This window comes from Artemia sp. Qi Xiang Cuo, chromosome 7 (genome assembly GCF_049724085.1).
Source record: "Artemia sp. Qi Xiang Cuo chromosome 7, ASM4972408v1, whole genome shotgun sequence".
In the NCBI taxonomy this organism is placed as follows: Eukaryota; Metazoa; Arthropoda; class Branchiopoda; order Anostraca; family Artemiidae; genus Artemia; species Artemia sp. Qi Xiang Cuo.
Window position 1 is genome coordinate 79382369 of NC_142800.1, and position 18481 is coordinate 79400849.

Below are 18481 nucleotides of genomic sequence, written 5' to 3' on the forward strand. Positions count from 1 at the left end.
TTAAACCCAAAAAATCCAAATAATCATCAGTGAATAAAAAAAAAAAAAATAAAATAAATAAAAAAATACAGACAAGAGACGGTAAAAAGACTAAATATAACAAGATACTAAATATGACAAGAGACGGGCAAACAAAATTAAATGGACAGTGATTCACTGCCTCAGCAAATGGTACCAAGGGTGGGAAGAAGCTTTCTCGTTGTACCGTTTAATTTGTTCAAATATAGCTGCCGTCGGGCCTGCAATTTAAAATTTTTTAAAAAGGTGCGAATTTCTTGTCCATGGATATGCGACACCTTTCTCAGTTTTAAATATTTGATTTTTTACAAAGAAGGATACTCCTCGAGAGTGTTATACTCCTCCTATTACGGCCTCAATTGTTTTGTTATTACGGCCTCATTTGTATTAGATGTCGCTAAGACTTGAGCTGTTGTTCCTCCTTCTATTGTTATTTTCCGATCAATTTTAAATTATATTCCGGATTGTCACAATTATTATCCGTTATTGCGCAAACTTGTCTATCAGTTTTGTTTGACTGGGTTATGGTGATATTATCGTTTAGGGGCTTCTAAACGATTCCATACTTCCGTACACTGTCCTCCTAGAATACAACGAAAAGGGAGTTGTTTACATATTATAACTGTTACTGTTATTTCTTTATATCCTGTGCTAAATTTTAATGGATATTCCCCCAAAATTGTCAGTTTGTGACCTGTTACCGATGTGAGGGTATTTTGGTATCTTCTAATCTTCTTATCTTCGTGATTTTGTATACTAGGAGGAAACCTTCTAAAACCCCCCTCTCTAATTAAGTATTTTGACACGACTGCATCAAGTAAACACGGTAAATTTTGGAAACACTATTTTGAAACAGCGCAAAATCGGTAACTTGTTGTTTATGTTCGTATCACAACATTCTAAACTATAAAGGAGTATTTGAAAAGGTACAGCTATGTCGACCCTTACGGGATTGTTCCTCCGTTTAAATGCCCACTATCATTTGCCCAAAGGTTTCGGGGGCTTTCCCAGTTCTCTTCCGTGTTACTATTTTGACCTTGGGTATGGGTTACCTCTTGACTCCAAGGAATATATTCAGGAATATTACTTGATGCTTGCCAAGTATTATTTGTTCCCTGCCTCCTTAGATTTTTGCCACCCTGTACACTGAACTGGTGTCTTGTTTTGTATGTTTGGCCTACCTTTCGTATTTTATGCCAACAATCTAACACATAGTGATTTGGCTTGCCACAATAGTGGCAAAAAATATTGTCCTAAATTTTCCGTTGGTTTCCTAGCCTCTACGGGGTGTATAATTACTTCTATATATCTGTGATATTTCATTGTTGATTCTCCTACTATCTGTTTTCGGTGGTGGTGGATACCCATATTTTCTATAGTTACTAGCCGATAAAGACTCAAGCTCTTGGGTCTGTCGACTACTTCCATAGACAAGATCTGTCGGCTACTTCCATAGACGACGACATTTGGGCTCCGTCGCGCCTTTTTGGTTTACGCTCTATCTGCTCAAATTCCACACGCTTTTGCCCCCTTTCATAGTTTACCTTTTCTATGTTTTCTCTGCTATTTATTAACATCTGATCAAAATTTTTCATAGCCTCATCAATTTTTACCTCTGATTCTACAAGGGTTATAACCTGCTCGAGATTTTCAGGTTTCCGTGATAATATTAGCCTTTGTAGTTTTTTCGTTAACGCTTTCGAAGCACTCGTTTCTATGAACCTTCTTTTCAATGATTCTATTAGAGTGCTAATGTCCCTTGGCTCTTTTTCTTTAATTGGTTAAACTTGTTTAAGCGCACTTCCTTTTAATCTAGCAGCAGTGCATTGCTCTTTGACCTTATTGTCAAACATTTCAGTGAATTTCGTTAAAAATTTTCAATTTTTCAATGAATTCGTCAATATCCGAGATTCCCGCATATTATGGTATAATTTTGGCTATAGTAAAGTAAGGTTATAGTTGTCGCCAGCTGTTATAACGTGGATTCTGGTTGGTATGTTAATCTACCCTTTATAGGGGGTATAATTACGGCCCTAAGGTGAGAAAATCTTGGTAGGGTGCCTTAGGCCTTGGCCTGCCTAATTATCTCGAGCTTGCCAACTGGGAACGAATCGAGAAGCTTAAATAAGTTTGTATAGAGATTGGTTATGATATAATACTCCTTTTTATGCAGCCAAAATACAGAGTCTGAACATATACATGCCATGGGGACTCCTGGTAATCAACAGCCAATAGCAATCCACGATAAAGTACAATCCACATTATTTGAACACTTACAATATTCCAACAATATTCTAAAAATCAAAAGGACAGATATTTGCCCGGCAAATAGATTAGTGCCTCAGTTCAAATAATCTTAGTTTTATATTGAATATCAACCGCATCTATCCGGCTAATTTGCACACTTTGCCAGGGAAGTGGTTATTTAACAATTTCCTTTCAAGCATTAGAAAAGGATTTTTTCTCTTATCTTGGTAAAACATTGGTATTTCGAAACTTAGTAATTTGTATATTTTTTTTCCGTTATAAATATCTTATTTCATATTAAATTATTTCTGTGTAATTAGATGGTTGACGTCATTGTAATTTTTTACGTGTATAACGTCGTTGTAGTTTTTACTTCATGACGTCATTTGCAAAAACAAAAATTAAGGCTCTTAACCATTTTTCTCAGACTTCTAACCCATCTAAATAATTTTTTTATGAAAAAATTTCCCAAGATACCAATTTTGCTGAATAAATATGGAGTCGTTGTCAAGAAACAGAATAAATATATATACATACACAATTATTGCTCACATATAATGATAGTATACGGTATGTATTTGTATATCATAGGCAGCTACTTTTGTTCAAAGTAGTTGAAGGTCCTGAAAATCCGGTCTTTGAGGATGACAACCCCACAGCCATCAGGGCAAGAGTTATAAGTTATACCCTGGGGCATATAAGGTTTTCATAAAAAGCGTTGTCGTAGGAACTTCAAAAGGGGCTCATTCGATTGGAAATTGAAATGGCGAGTGCCCTTTTTAAATTTTTTTACATGTTTTCACTTATAAAATTAAGAAAACAAAAATTCATTATGATTTCAATGAATAAATATCAGCATATGTATATTAAACTGAAAATGCACATTTTTTCAGTAAATTCATTTGGTTTTTTTTCAGTAAAGTCTAAATTATATTCTGGCTTTTAGAAAGCATAGGGCTTAAAACCCTACTCAGATTAATTTCTATTCGTTTTGAGTTTGACTTATTTTAGTTTCTGTTTGTTTTGGGTTTCATTTATTTATTGATACTGATTTGTGGTTGTTGTATGCTTGGTAGATTATTTGATTCTACTTTTGTTCATTTTTGGTTTAATGGAGTTCTTTACTTTTTTTGAAAAACTTATTTTGTGCAAAAAGTTTTTTTGATTAATACGGTTAAGAAACGACTATTTACATATTGGGATTTTCTCTTGGTATATCCATAGCTAAAGGAAAGATAAAACACTATTTATTAAGTTTGTTAAAATCAATGTTTCTCTAACATTTGAATTTATAATACGGTTCTTATTTTTAAAAAAGGAAAACAATATTTTAAGTCATGAAGCGTACACTCAATGGATTATACGAAGTGCTAATTTTAACTATATTATACGTGGGCATGTTTTTAGAAGTGAAGTTTTTACAAGAAATCATAAATGCTCTATTTTTGGATGTCGGAAAAATTTCTATGAATTACTGAGTAAAACTAGTTCTTCAAAGTCCTGTTGTTAAACCAACTAAGTAATAAGATTTTAACTTAGATTAAAAAGTAGAGTTAAATCATGTACTATCCCAGTGCAGGTGAAATATTATTCAATATTGTTATTCTGGTAAATATTACTTTTATTGATATTGAATTATTGTCAGAACTGTTAGTATTATTACTAATATTAAACATCGATATTATGGCAAAATATTTTTATGGTGAAACATTCCGATGTCGAAATATCATTAAAGTTAAATATAGTTTTTAAAACAGTTGTCCTAAATAGTTGCTGCTACTACTAAAACTCTAGCAACTCAGTGCAGCACCAATCAACCTGAAGCTGCACATAATCATCCACCATCCCAGTTTTTTCAAAGCTCTATTCTTTATACACCCCCCCCACACAGTGGTTCAAATTCCGTTTAAATCCAAGTCCTTTAATGTCCTTCAATTTTTCCAGTTTCCTTCAGTTTTCTTTAATTAACGTTAACTTATTACCAACTTTCAAATTTATTCCTGTATCCCCCAAATGCTCATTCAGTTACTAAGCATTTACTAACTAATTACGTACAAAACCCAAGTTTAAAAGAGTTTTACCTCACCCTTTTATACCATTTTCTCTCATAGCCTTCGTTGTATTCCTTAGGACAACGTGCATCAAAAATAATCCACGTAAACGGACACAGCACACAGACCTATTTAACTCCTTATTCCACACCGAGTCAACTGCTAACCTAACTTCCCACATTAATCGTAATAATAGTGTTTTCGTACATAGTACTAATCAGTTTAATTTGCTTATCTGATATCTACATTATCTCTTAGTCTAATCAGTATAATCATCCTAAGTAATTCGCTTCCACGAGAAATCAAGCTATTAGCTCTGTAATTACTACACTTATCCCCTTTGAAGTAAAAGTGTTTAACCAAATTTATCCTAAAATTACTAAATACTTCCCCCTCTTCTAAAATCGTATTAATAATCTTCAGTAATTTACCTATAACTTTGCAACCATCATTTTTCATAAAGTCATTTACCTTGCTCTCAGCACCTTAGCCTATTTTTTTTAGTCCTTTTATCAGTGTCTTTAACCCCTCCCTCAATTTCTTAACATGCCAGTACCATATCAATTGTTATGCCATCTAGCCTCATCTTCTACACCCTTGGTAATTTTATCTTTGTCCCCTCCCTTTCATATCTTCTTAATCCATACTTCAATGTCCTCTCTACCTACGTTACTTTCCTCTTATTCTTGTAAGATCAATCACTCAGAGGCTTTATTTACAAGCCCTTATCTCTTTTACCTACCAATTTTAAACTGTTTTCTCTAATATTACCCGCTGTGTTTCCAACTCTCTTCCCTTCAGACATCTTTCGATACTTTGCAAACTATTTTCCTAAAATAATTCTGTCCACCATCTCCATTGCGAAATTCTAAATTTTCCAGATTCACATAAAACGATTCTTGGATAGTTCCTCAAAAAATCTCATCCTGAAGTCTACACGTTAAAACTTTCTCGGAAGGTAGTTTCTGCCTTAAATTATTTCTATTGATTATTAGGTTGTCTTTATCTGTCTATTATTACTATCTGTTTATTAAAATTATTAGATAATCTTTCTGTTGTGATGCTGATCTACTTCAAAAACTGTTTTCCAAAAATATCTTCGTCTACCGTATACATTGCTAAATTCTAAATTCTCCAAATTCATATTCAACTATTCTTGAATAGTTCAACACAAAATATCATCCCGAAGTCTATACGTTATAACTTCCCGGATGGTAGTTTGTGCCTTAAATTAATTTTAAAGATTATTAGATGTTATTTGTTGTTGTTGGATCATTCAAAATTATAACAGAAAAAATTCACCCGATTTAAATAGAGAACTATAGAGGGAAAGGCCACTTTAAGGATGAAGAAGTAAATTTGACTAAATTCCAATTATAATACTTAGCAAGAGATCGCCGTCTTCAGCCGCAAGACATTCACAGTGCGTCTTGCAACATAAATCTAACATCTTTTGATCATCAACTAGTTTCACACTAAACTTGAACAAATAATATAAAAAGTTGATAATTTAATAATATTAAATACGTAACAAAATTTGATAATTGTACCGTTGTGCAAGAAAAGTAGGTTTATTTACTTCCAACCCTTTTGCAAGGTTCACGAAGTTAAGCTGCTTGGACCGGTACATCTTCTACAGGAATATCCCCTTCCCTTGGTCTAGCTCCTTTCTTGTTAAACTTGTTCTTGTTTTGTGCTCTTTTCAGTTGGGCTTGCCTTCTCTGTTTGTTCTTGATTTGTGTTCTTCTTACTTGTTGTTTTCTGTTTAATTTATTGTTCTTGATTTGCGCTCTTCTTATTTGTTGTTTTCTGCTTAACTTATTGGGAGTGCACCTTTTGTTTTTGCGATTTCTATTAGCTGGTTGACCTCTTTTGTTTGCTCTTCGACCCTCTGCATCTTCAATTGCATCTGTTTTATCGTTTGTTCTTTGCTCAGCTGGCTGATCACCTTGCATTTCACTTACATCGTTTTCATTGGGTAATTCTATATCACCTTCTCTCGGGCATCCCTTTGCCACCTTATTTTTGTTTCTATTGGGTCGTTTTTGATTTCTTACGGGCTGTTTTGGTATTCGTTTCTGCTGCTGCTTTCGTCGTTGGTTCTTATTCTGCTGTGCTTTTCTGTTAACAGCTCTTTTGGTTCTCCCTTCTACATCTTCCTCATCTTCAGGTTCACTTACGGAGTCTGATTCTATAGACATAGAATCTTCTCCAGATTCATCACCTTCAACCGGAACAGCCGGATCATCATCTCTATCTGTAACTTCTTCTAACGTGTCTGGATTAGCGGGTATTTCATTCAATTCATTTTTATTTATTTCAATCTTGCTGTCATCAGCGACTTCGCCCTCAGCATTGATATCAGAATTTTGCTCATCGAGGGGTACAAGCCTAAAAAAAGAGACGATTTAGTAAGGGAAAAAGAATATATGCTACAACTAATGTAGCAGAATATTAAGCTGAAATATCCTTAGTCACTTTTTTAGCGAAACTGAAGTGTTGTTAGATATAAGTTGTTATGATTTTACGGTTTCATCAAATTGAAGATAGAAATAATGACCAGCTCCAGATTTAAAATGTGGCATACCTTTGTTTTCGAACTTACACAATTACACCATATTTTTGAAGCTCAAGTTTGGAAACAGAATAGAGTAATATCGGCAGAATATATGAAATTAATGAGGCTCAAACTATTTTTATTTATTAGCCGTTGTTCCACGTCCTATTGAATTAAACCCTTGTGGTAGTACACGGTAAGTAAAGAGCAGACCAAAAAAGAAAAATGAAGATCGTTTTCATTTATAATTCTGTAGTAAAAAGTATGTTTTAATTAATTTGATTTTCACCTGCGGTTTATTTTCGTAAGGTAATCATGTTGCATCTTCTTTCATTTATGGAGAGAAAATTAACCTCTTCTTTTGCAACCCTAATTGGTTTTAAAACCTCCCGTGTGAAAATCTAAGCCAGTGAAAAGAAGGAAAAGACGAATTCCGTCTGATTGGTTCTCAAGTGCGAAAATTTAGGCCAGCAAAAGTTTGAACAGATTGAATCACAAGATTTCTTACGAGTAATCATTTTTTTTTATCTGTGATCAAGATATAACAATAAATAATGATCTGGCATAGGTTTGAAATTTATCAAATACTTGGCTTGTTATTTATTGGTTTGCACCATATTTGCAGGGTCCAAAATTTAGGAGCATAATTTGCACTTACATAATAAGCACAAGAACATAATTTGCACTTTACTGAAAAAATATAAATGTTTTTACTTTTATAACTTTAATAAATCAAATAATATTGACATTTTGATTACTAAATATCAGTATATGTATATTAAACTGACAATGCACATTCTTTAGTATTTTTTTTCAGTAAAGTGCAAATTATGTTCTAGCCTTGGGAAAGCATAGGGGTTTTGAGCATTACTCATGATAAATTCTGCTCGTTTTGAGTTTGACTCGGTTATTTATAATAATTTCTGTTCGTTTTTGGTTTCATTTATTTATCGATACTGGTTTGTGGTAGTTTCACGCTTGGTAGATTATTTTATTTTATTTTTGCTCATATTTGGTTTAGCGGAGTTCTTTGCTTTTCTCTGAAAAACTTATTTTGTGGAAAAAGTTTTTTTTTAATTAATTTCTGTTCGTTTTATATTGACATAGTTTTTTCTGGGAAAAAGAAAATAATTCTTTAAATCTTTTCGTTTTCTCAAGACTTTATAGTTTAGCCTGCTATTTGTATGCTGAAAAAAAAATTTCAGCAATTTTTAATAACATACACCCTTTTAAAAATCTGGACACAAATAGTAGTGTTTAATTTAATTTTATACCTCCTCTATTTGACCTGAAATAGAAAACTTGATACCATTCGCAAAAAAAATATGTTTACTTTCTTTGACAGCTTGGATACACTTAAGCTATTTTGATTTGTTTAAATTTTAAGAGCAGAAGTAGTCACGAAAGTTTGAACATAATGAGATGCCTTATTGGGAATTAGTATTAACACAGTACATTTCGATTTAATCTTAAGGAAACATTTAATTTTAAACATAATGGGGAAATGGGAGGGTGGGCGTGGGAGGGGACTAGTTGCCCTCCAATCATTTTCGACAATTAAAAAGGGCATTAGCCCTTTCTACTTTCAATCGATACGAAGTCCTTCGATAGGAAGTTCCCTGGTCTAAACAAAAAAAAGAAAAAAATAATAATACACTGTACCCACATCCATCTTTACTATAAAAATATCAAGCCTTCCAATAACTTTCGACTATCAAAAAGGGCACTATCCCTCTCAATTTCCAAACCAATGAGCCCACTTTGAGTTTCTACGACAACGCTTCTATAAACACCTTATATGCCCCAAGGGCATAAATTACAACCCTTGCCCTGAAGGCTATGAGGGTGCTGTCATCCTCAAAGATCTAATTTCCAGAACTTTCAACAAGGTTAAACAAAACGACTTTCTCCAATTTTATTGAGTATGTTTGGGGAAATGGTGGGCGTAAGAGGGGCGTTAGTTGCTTTCTAATCACTTTCAGCTAATAAAAAAGGCACTAGCCCTTTCAATTCCCAATCGAATGAGGCCTTTTGAAGATTCTACGACAACACTTTCAATAAAAACCTTATATGCCCCCGGGTCATAACTTACAACCCTTGCCATAAGGGCTAGGGGGTGGGGGGGGCGTTGTTATCCTCAAAGACCTAATTTCCAGAATTTTCAACTACGTTTAAGAAAATGGCTATCTCAAAATTTTGATTGATTGTGTTTGGGCAAATGGTGGGCGTAAGACACAACTTTCTATGTAAACCTCTGAGGGGATTATCATCCAAAAAAACCTAATTTCTAGAACTTCCGACAACGTTGAACAAAATGGATATCTCAAAATTCTGATTGGATATGTTTGGGGAAATGGCGGGCGTGAGAGGGGGGTTAGTTGCCCTTCAATCACTTTCGACTATTAAAAGGGCACTAGCCCTTTCAATTTTCAAAAAGGGCTATATAAAAATTTTGATTGGATGTGTTTGGAGAAAAGGTGGGCGTGAGAGGGGGGTTAGTTGCCCTCAAATCACTTTCGACTATTAAAAAGGGCACTGACCCTTTGAATTTCCAATCGAATGAGCCCTTTTTCAAGTCTCTACGACAAAGATTTCAGTAAAAACCTTATATGCCCCCAGGGCAAAAATTATAACCCTTGCCCGGAAGACTGTAGGGGAAGTGTCCTGCTCAAGGGTATAATTTCCTAAACTTTAAACTGCGTGGTACAAAATGGGTATCTCAAAATTTGATTGGATATGCTTGGGGAAAGGCTGGGCGTGGAAAGGGTGCTTGTTGCCTTCCAATCACTTTTGACTATTAAAAAGGGCACTAGACCTTCAAATTTCCAATCGAATAAGCTCTTTTTCAAGTTTCTATGACAACACGTTTTATAAAAACCTTATATACCCCCAGGGAATAACTTACAACCCTTGCCCTGAGGGCTCTGGGGGAGTGTCCTCCTCAAAAACGTAATTTCTATCTGGAAATCAACAACGCTGAACAAATTGGCTATCTAAAAACTTTGATTGGATGATTTTGGGAAAAGGTGGGCGAGAGAGGGGTGTTAGTTGCCCTCAATTCACTTTCGACTATTAAAAGGGCACTAGACCTTCGAATTTCCAACCGATTGAGCTCTTTTTCAAGTTTCTACGACAATGATTTCAATAAAAACTTATATGCCCCCAGGGTATAACTTATAACCCTTGCCCTGAAGACTGTGGGGGGAGTGTCCTGCTCAAAGGTATAATTTCCTGAAATTTAAACTGCTTGGAACAAAATGGCTATCTCAAAATTTTCATTGGATGTGTTTGGGGAAATTGTGGGCGTGGAAGAGGTGTTAGTTGCCTTCCAATTGCTTTCGACTATTAAAAAGGGCACAAGCCACTCTAATTTCCAATTGAATGAGGCCTTTTCGAAGTTTCTACGACAACTTCTTCGATACGAAGTGCCCTGCTCTAAAGGAAAAATATAATAAATAATACATTGTGCCAACATCGTTCTCATATGCCCTCAGGGCATAACTTAAAACCCTTGCCCCGAGGGTTGTGGGGGAGTGTCCTCCTCAAAAACATATTTCTATCTGGAAATCAACTGCGCTGAACAAAATGGCTATCTCAAAATTTTGATTGGATGTGTTTGTGGGAATAATGGGCGTGGGGGGGGGGGTTAGTTTCCCTCCAATCACTTTCAACTATTAAAAAGGGCACTAGCCACTCCAATTTCTAATCGAATGAGCCAATCGAATGAGCCCTTTTTGAAGTTTCTACGACAACTCCTTCGATACGAAGTGCCCGGTTTGAAAAAAATAATACATTGTGCCAACATCGTTCAAGTCCTTTTTCAAGTTTGTACGTCAAAGATTTTAATAAAAACCTTATATGCCCCCACGGCATAACTTATAACCATTGCCCTGAAGACTGTGGGGGGAGTATCCTGCTCAAAGGTATAATTTCCTGAACTTTGAAGGTCGTGGGACATATTGGCTAATTCAAAATTTTTATTGGATGTGTTTGGGGAAATGGTGGGCGTGGAAGGGGTGTTAGTTGCCTCCCAATCACTTTTGACTAAGAAAAAGGGCACTAGCCATTTCAATTTCCAATCGAATGAGCCCTTCAATTTTTCGATGAATTCGTCAATATCCGAGATTCCCCCATATTATGGTAATTCAAAATTTTTATTGGATGTGTTTGGGGAAATGATGGGCGTGGAAGGGGTGTTAGTTGCCTCCGAATCCCTTTTGACTAATAAAAAGGGCACTAGCTATTTCAATTTCCAATCGAATGAGCCCGTTTTGAAGTTTCTACGACAACGCGTTCTATTAAAACCTTATATGCCCCTAGGGCATAACTTACAACCCTTGCCCCGAGGGTTGTGGGGGAGTGACCTCCTCAAAAACATATTTTCTATCTGGAAATCAACTACGCTGAACAAAGTTATGCCCCAAACTACGCAGTTATGCCCCCAGAACATAAATTACAACCCTTGCCCTGAGGGCTGTAGGGGAGTGTCCTCCTCAAAAACATAATTTCTATCTGGAAATCATCTACGCTGAACAAAATGGCTATCGCAAAATTTTGATTGGATGTGTTTGGGAGAATGATGGGCGTGGAGGGGGGGGGGTAATTGCCCTCCAATCACTTTCGACTTTTGAAAAGGGCACTAGCCACTCCAATGTCCAATCGAATGAGTCCTTTTCGAAGTTTCTATGACAACTCCTTCGAAACGAAGTGCCCGGGTATGGAGAAAAAAATAATACATTGTGCCAACATTGTTCTTTCTTAGACAGCGCTATTGCGCTGCCTGTGATTCCATGGTATAACGTTATGTTAAATCATGTTATTCCTCATTTCTGAAGAGATAAATATACTAACCAAACACATTTGTAGAGCTCAAATCTGGAAGCAATGCAGCTCATACTGGAACTTTGTGGAGTTACAAAAAAAAAAAATATATGGGAAATACGAAGTATCTAAATATTTTAGTTTACTAATCAGTAATCAATATGCTATTGAGTCTAATCCCTCATGGATATAAGCTGTAAGTAAAGAGTGGCTCCAGATACGGATTGTTTTCTTAGAATTTAATGTCAAAAAGTTCGCTTTAATTTCGTTGGTTTATATCTGTTACGTATTTCCGTCAGCCAATCATATTGTTGTTCAATATGATCAATTTCTAATATACCTCAAAAAGTTATTAGTGTTAGAATATTTTAATTATTGTTTCAAGCTATTTAATTTGTAAGAAAAGCTGCATATCATTATCAAAAACAAGAAAAAGATTCCAAAAAATTGATGCGATATTGAGAAAATTTCCCCTTCAGATCAACTGATTTTTAAAAGCTTAATTTTTTCTGATGAAAAATAAGAGTGAGGTTAAAACTTAAAAAAGTACAAAAATTATTGGTTCTTAGTTTAAACAACCTATAGGCTATCAACAAAATTAGCTGAATTAAACTGAACCATTATATATCCCTAGAGGCTATTTGCAGAAGCCTAAAAATTAAACCTATACTTAAAGCAAAGAACCCACCCAGCAGGATGATCTCTTTGAACGAGATAGGTCCTTAACTAGCCTGCGGATAATAATGAAAATTATTCATAATGCCCTTGACAGTCTTTCACTATTCCTGATTTCGATAACTTTTAGTATAAAAGTTTAATTATCCAAACAACTCTAGCACTGGTTTCTGAAAAAGCGCTAGTTTTTCAAAATTCCACAAATATAGGAAAATATGGGGAGGCAGTTTGTTTGAGCTGGTTTTCCAGATATATATTGAATAAACTGCGAAGCAACAATTTTTGTTTGTTTTAAGCTTCAACTCCGTTCTTTACTTTCATAATAACAACATAGTCTTTTAAATTAATTTTCATTTATTTTAATTTTCTTAAATATAAACAATAAGCCTTACAAGAAGATCTTCGTCTAACTTAGCCGATGGAACCAAAAAAGTCAACATGAATTTTTATCAAAGCAGAGCGTTAAATACGGGTTTGACTTCGCACCTCTCTTAAAATTGGCCCCGCGATCATGTCTAAAATTATTATCAAGGAGGTACACTTATGCCTCTATAAAGAGGCGACCCACCACAATGTTAAGTGATTTCAGGTCCTAGAGGTCGCAGAGAGACGGCGGTAATTGCATTTTGTAGCCCAACCTCAAACTAAGAAACGTGCAAAATTTCATCCTCCTCCGACTTTATCTTCATGGGGTAAACTGGGCCGGAAGTTTGGACCCTCCCACAACAGCCCCCCTTTAACGTTGTCCGATTGGGCTGAAATTTAGAGGTTAAGTTTTCTTAGGGCCCGGGAGCTTATCCTCGAAATTTCAGCTCAATCCGATCACTCCTTCCCTGTTTTCAAAAAACCAAATGTAGCCACTTAAAATTCATCATTTCTTTTTTTTTTTTAGCCACGCCTACAGGCCACAGTTGGCAACGGATCCGGTTGAATGAGGACTCATTCGAAGCAGAATTCAACCTGTTAGGGCCTTTTGATATTTTCAGACCGAAAATATTATCCCCCGAATTTACATTTACGAAAAACCTCGTTTTCCTATATTAGCCCATGTTAATTTTTCCCACCACAACCCCCCTTTAACGTTGTCTGATCGGGCATTAAATCTTAAAACGAACAGAAATTATTCCGTATATGAAAGAGGCTGTGCCCTCCTCAACGCCTCGCTCTTTACGCTAAAGTTTTTATTGTTTAAAAAAAGAGTTGTGAGAAAGTCAAACTTTAGCGTAAAGAGCGAGGCGTTGAGGAGGGCACAGCCCCTTTCATATGCGGAATAATTTCTGTTTGTTTTAAGTTTTAATAATGCTCCTTACTTACATTTTAAAAAACTTTTTTTTTTTATTTAAATGCTACAAAATCGGGGGGTTTGGGGGGCACCCAGCCGCCAACTGTGCCTCCTAATACCTGTAAGTTTTAAGGTTCGACCTTGTAACTCAGCCTCTTTAACTCTTTAGAAAACGTAGTTTTTTTCAAATATATAGATAAGAGTCGCGAAGTGTATATTATCAGCGTTATCTTTGAGAAGTTGCAGACACAATTTGAATTATTTTCAAAAATATTCAAAATTATTAACTTCACTTCTTCCAAAAATGCTCTCATTTTGATGTTTTTAGCCATGAGATACGTCTTTTATCAGGACCATACAAACCGGGGGGGGGGGTAGTTGTCAAAGCGGCAAAAAAACATAAGTTACCAAAACAGCAAAAGATAAGAAACATTTTGGTCACCGGGCATACACCCTATGCAGCAACTGCTGCAACCATAAATTAGCCCTTAAAAAAAATTGGACCGTATAAAAACCGTGGACATGGAAATGCTAACCCTATAATTTATTTTGATGTTTCAAATCTCGCAGCTAATAAAAATTTGAAGGGGTGTACTTTTTCAGGGATGATTATCATTCCCGAAGCATTGCCACGTGGATATTAAACTTAAATATAGAATAATGGGGTTTGAAGGAGGGAATACAAACCACTCTCACATTTAAGAGAGCCTTGGATCAAACAGCTTATAGTTACAACGCTGAATAATAAAGATATGAAATGAATGCTACAAGTGAAGAACGACCATTGTTAGGTGAAACCAAATCTCATAAAAAGAAATATTTGACAATAAAACATATGCAAAAATAAAAAATGTAGCATTCATTCTAATTCTAAATAGGTAAAACGCATTGATTTAAACTAATAAAAAGCAATTAGCATGTGAAAATACAAGGGTGGATCCAGGATTTTTTTAGGGGGAGGGGGGCGAAATAAGTTGATCTAATAAACTTGCGTTAGGAGCAAGTTTAATTAACGCAAACTTGTGTTGATTAAGTGAATTACACTACTTTAGACGACGTTAGGGGGCGCGCGCCCCCTTGCCCCTGGATCCGCCACTGTGAAAATATGCAATATTTTAGAAATTGGGATTTTAGACTCTTGTTAAAATAAATACAAATATTTTTGCGATTGCCAGCCGCCTGACCTTGGCACTCGTCACGCTGCAGGATTCTATATATGGATTCTCATTTTCGTTTGTCTTCTAACCGCAGATAATTTGCTGTCTTTTAATACTGAAGTCTTTTAAAGTTATATTTTTTTTAATTAACTTTTGTTCGTTTTTGATTGCAAAAAGTTTCAAAAAGTTTCAGTTTTAAAATTCCTTATTTCTAAATCAAACTTTTTTAAAAATCAAATGTTCATCAAAGTATCAAAACTGGTATCAAAGTAACAATATCAAAGCGAGAAAATGGGTTTGTTTCAACCTCAGAGTTTCTATTATCTGATGTTTGATATATTTTTAACAAAATAGCTATCTCAAAATTTTTGCTCGGAGGCTTTTGGTAAAAAGGGCATAGGAGGGGGAGGGGCTAATTGCCCTTAGGTCTCTTTTGCCTTTTTAAAAGTGAACTAGAACTTTCTATTTTCAATAAAATGAGCCCTCTCTGAAGCTTATACGAGCATCCCTTCTATAAGAACCATATAAACCCCCGTTCTAATACCTACAACGCCTGTCCCTGGACCCTGGGGAGTTGTGTTGACCCCGGAGTTTTAATAACTGATGTTTGAACAATTTTCAACAAAATTTTCACCTCAAATTTTTATCTGACGGGTTTATTCATCCAATAAAACCAAAGGCGTGGAGGGCGGGAGGGGCTAGTTGCCCTTCGATCTTGTTTTACTCAGAGAAAGGTGAACTAGAACTTCTAATTTTAATTCAAATGAGCCCTCTCTGAAGTTTATACGAGCATCTCTTTCATAAGAACCATATACGGCCCCAGGACATAGCTTACAATGCCTGCCCTCCGGGCCCTGGGGGGTTGTGTCGACACCGGATTTTTTGTTATCTGACCTTTAAACTATTAAAAAAAAAACTGGCTATCTCAAAATTTGTATCGGATAGGTTTGGGGAAAAAAGGGTGTGGGGGGCTAGGGGCCCTCCGATCTCTTTTGACTCTTAAAAATTAAACTAGAACTTTCAATTTCCAATCAAATCAGCCCTCTCTGAAGTTTATACGAGCTTCCCTTCTATAAGAAGCATTTATGCCCGCAGGGCATAACTTGCAACGCCTATCCCCGGGCCCTGGGTGGTTGTGTCAACATCGGAGTTTTTTTTATCTGACCTTTAAACTTTTTTTTAACAAAATGGCTACTGAAAATTTTTATCGGATGCATATGGGGGAAAAGGGGTGTGGGGGGGATAGTTGCCCTCTGATCTCTTTCGACTCTTGAAAACTGAACTAGAACTTTCAATTTCCAATCAAATGAGCCCTCTCTGAAGTTTATACGAGCATCCTTTCCACAACAGCCGTATATGCCTCCCAGGCATCACTTACAACGCCTTCCCCTGGATCTGAAGGATTGTGTTGACCCCGGAGTTTTTGTAATATGATTTTTAAACCATTTTGAAAAAAAAAACTGGTTCTCTCAAAGTTCCTACCGGATGGGTTTGAGGAAAATAGGGCGTGGCGACGGGGGGCTAGTTGCCCTCCGATTTCTTTTGACTCTTAAAAAGTGAACAAGAGCTTTCAATTTCCAATCTAATGAGCCCTCTCCGAAGTTTATACGAGCATCCCTTCCATAAGAACAATATATGCTCCCAGAGCATTACTTACAACGCCTGCCTCAGGGCCCTGGGGGGTTGTTTCGATCCCGGCGTTTTCATTATATAATGTTAGAACCATTTAAAAAAAATAGCTATCTCCAAGTTCCTATCGGATGGGTTTGAGGGAAAAAGGCATGGGGGGGGTAGTTGTCCTCCGATATCTTTCGACTCTTTAAAAGTGAACTAGAGGTTTCAATTTCCAATCAAATGAGCCCTCTCCGAAGTTTATACAAGCACACCTTCCATAAGACCATATATACCCCCAGAGGAATACTTACAACGCGTGCCCCGGGCCCAGTGGGGTTGCGTTGACACAGGAGTTTTTCTTATCCGAGCTTTGAATTATTTTTAACAAAATGTCTATCTCAAAATTTTCGTCAGATGGGTTTGGAAAAAGAGGGCGTGGGGGTGCAGTTGCCCTCGGATATCTTTTGACTATTAAAAACTGAGCTCGAACTTTCAATTTCCAATCAAATGAGCCCTCTTTGAACTTTATACGAGCATCCCTTTCATAAGAACCATATATTGCCCCAGGGCATAACTCACAACGTGTGCCGCCGGGCCCTGGGGGGTTGTGTCGACACCTAAGTTTTTTTTATCAGAATTTTGAACAATTTTTAAGTTAATGGCTATTTCAAAATTTTTATCGCATGCATTTGGGGAAAAAGGGGCGTGGGGGGCTAGTTACCCACTAATCTCTTTTGACTCTAAAAAACTAAACTAGAACTTTCAATTTCCAATCAAATGAGCCCTTTATGAAGTTTTTTATGAATATCCCTTCCAAAAGAACCATAGATTTTCCAAGGGGATAACTTACAACGCCTGCCCTTGGGGGCTGTGTCGACCCCGGAGTTTTTGTTGTATGGTCTTAGAACTATTAAAAAAAAATGGTTATATCAAGGTTCTTATCGGATGGATTTGAGGGAAAAAAGGCGTGGAGGGGGGGGGGGCTAGGTGCCCTCTAATCTCTTTTGACTCTTAAAAAGTAAACTAGAGCTTTCAATTTTCATTCGAATCAACCCTCTCTGAAGTTTATACGAGCATCCCTTCCATAAGAACCATATATGCCCCCAGGGCTTAACTTGCAACATCTGTCCCCGGGCCTTTGGGGGTTGTGTCGACACCGGTGTGTTTGTTATATGATCTTAAAACTTGTGCGACCTATTGAAGCTAGAAATGACTCTGGTAGTCCAATATAATGAAATAATAATTTGAAACGTGCAATATTTCGTCATGAAAAGGGCATAAGATAGAGTAGTACCTTTTATTTTTCTATTTTCGCTTACTGTCTTTCTTTATTCCGTTATTTTTACAATTTTCCTCGATTTTTCAATTCTTGTGTTTGACTCTTTGTAACTATTTTTAAGTAATTTTGTTTAGTAGGTAATAAATAAGTAATTATTATTATCATAATTAGCAGTAACGAAACTTAAATAACATGTAAATGTTTCGCTTAAGGATAATCGAGATTTTCACGAAAACAAACTTTTTACCATCTCTACATTGTGACTTAAAATATTGAAGGATCAATACATTTGACATTTATTTCACTCCCTCTTTAAAACATTCTCTTACCGGACCAGAGGTAGGCTAACTGCCACAATAAAAAGGAGTATTAACTGTTTCATTTTTAAACTGAGACTGAATTACAGAAATTCAGAATTTATCAGCTTCTTAACCGGGTTGCTCCAAACCAGAACATAAATTATCAAAAGAGAGTAACGGTACTTTTTGCCATGTCTAGGGGATTTTTCACTGACCGGTTCGACAGATTTCATTTCTTATATTTATTCCTTTTTCTTGATTAAATAATTTTTTTAATTAAGAGTAAGGAACATAATTAAAACTTAGAATGACCATACATTATTCTGTATTTGAGGGGCGCAGCCCCCTCCTCTGCCCTCACTAGCTAAAAATGTTTAGGGATTTTAAAAAAAACTTCTTTTTTCTATTGTTTCAGCTGTCTGATTAAAGAATTGAGAACAAATTCAAACGTTAGCGTAAAGAGTGAGGGGTTGAGGAGAGG

The 18481-nt window shown here is 36.0% G+C and overlaps 1 protein-coding gene across 1 annotated transcript; it reads right to left on the minus strand.

Annotated features, from left to right (window-relative positions):
• Positions 1–5811: 5811 nt before the first annotated feature.
• LOC148950733 (uncharacterized) lies at positions 5812–18100 on the minus strand. The gene is made up of 2 exons (XM_089092610.1): positions 18031–18100; positions 5812–6707 (listed from the first exon to the last, which is right to left on the minus strand). Exons 1-2 carry the CDS (start codon positions 18081–18083, stop codon positions 5924–5926), a joined length of 837 nt encoding a protein of 278 aa, XP_088948736.1. The 5' UTR covers positions 18084–18100; the 3' UTR covers positions 5812–5923.
• Positions 18101–18481: the final 381 nt, after the last annotated feature.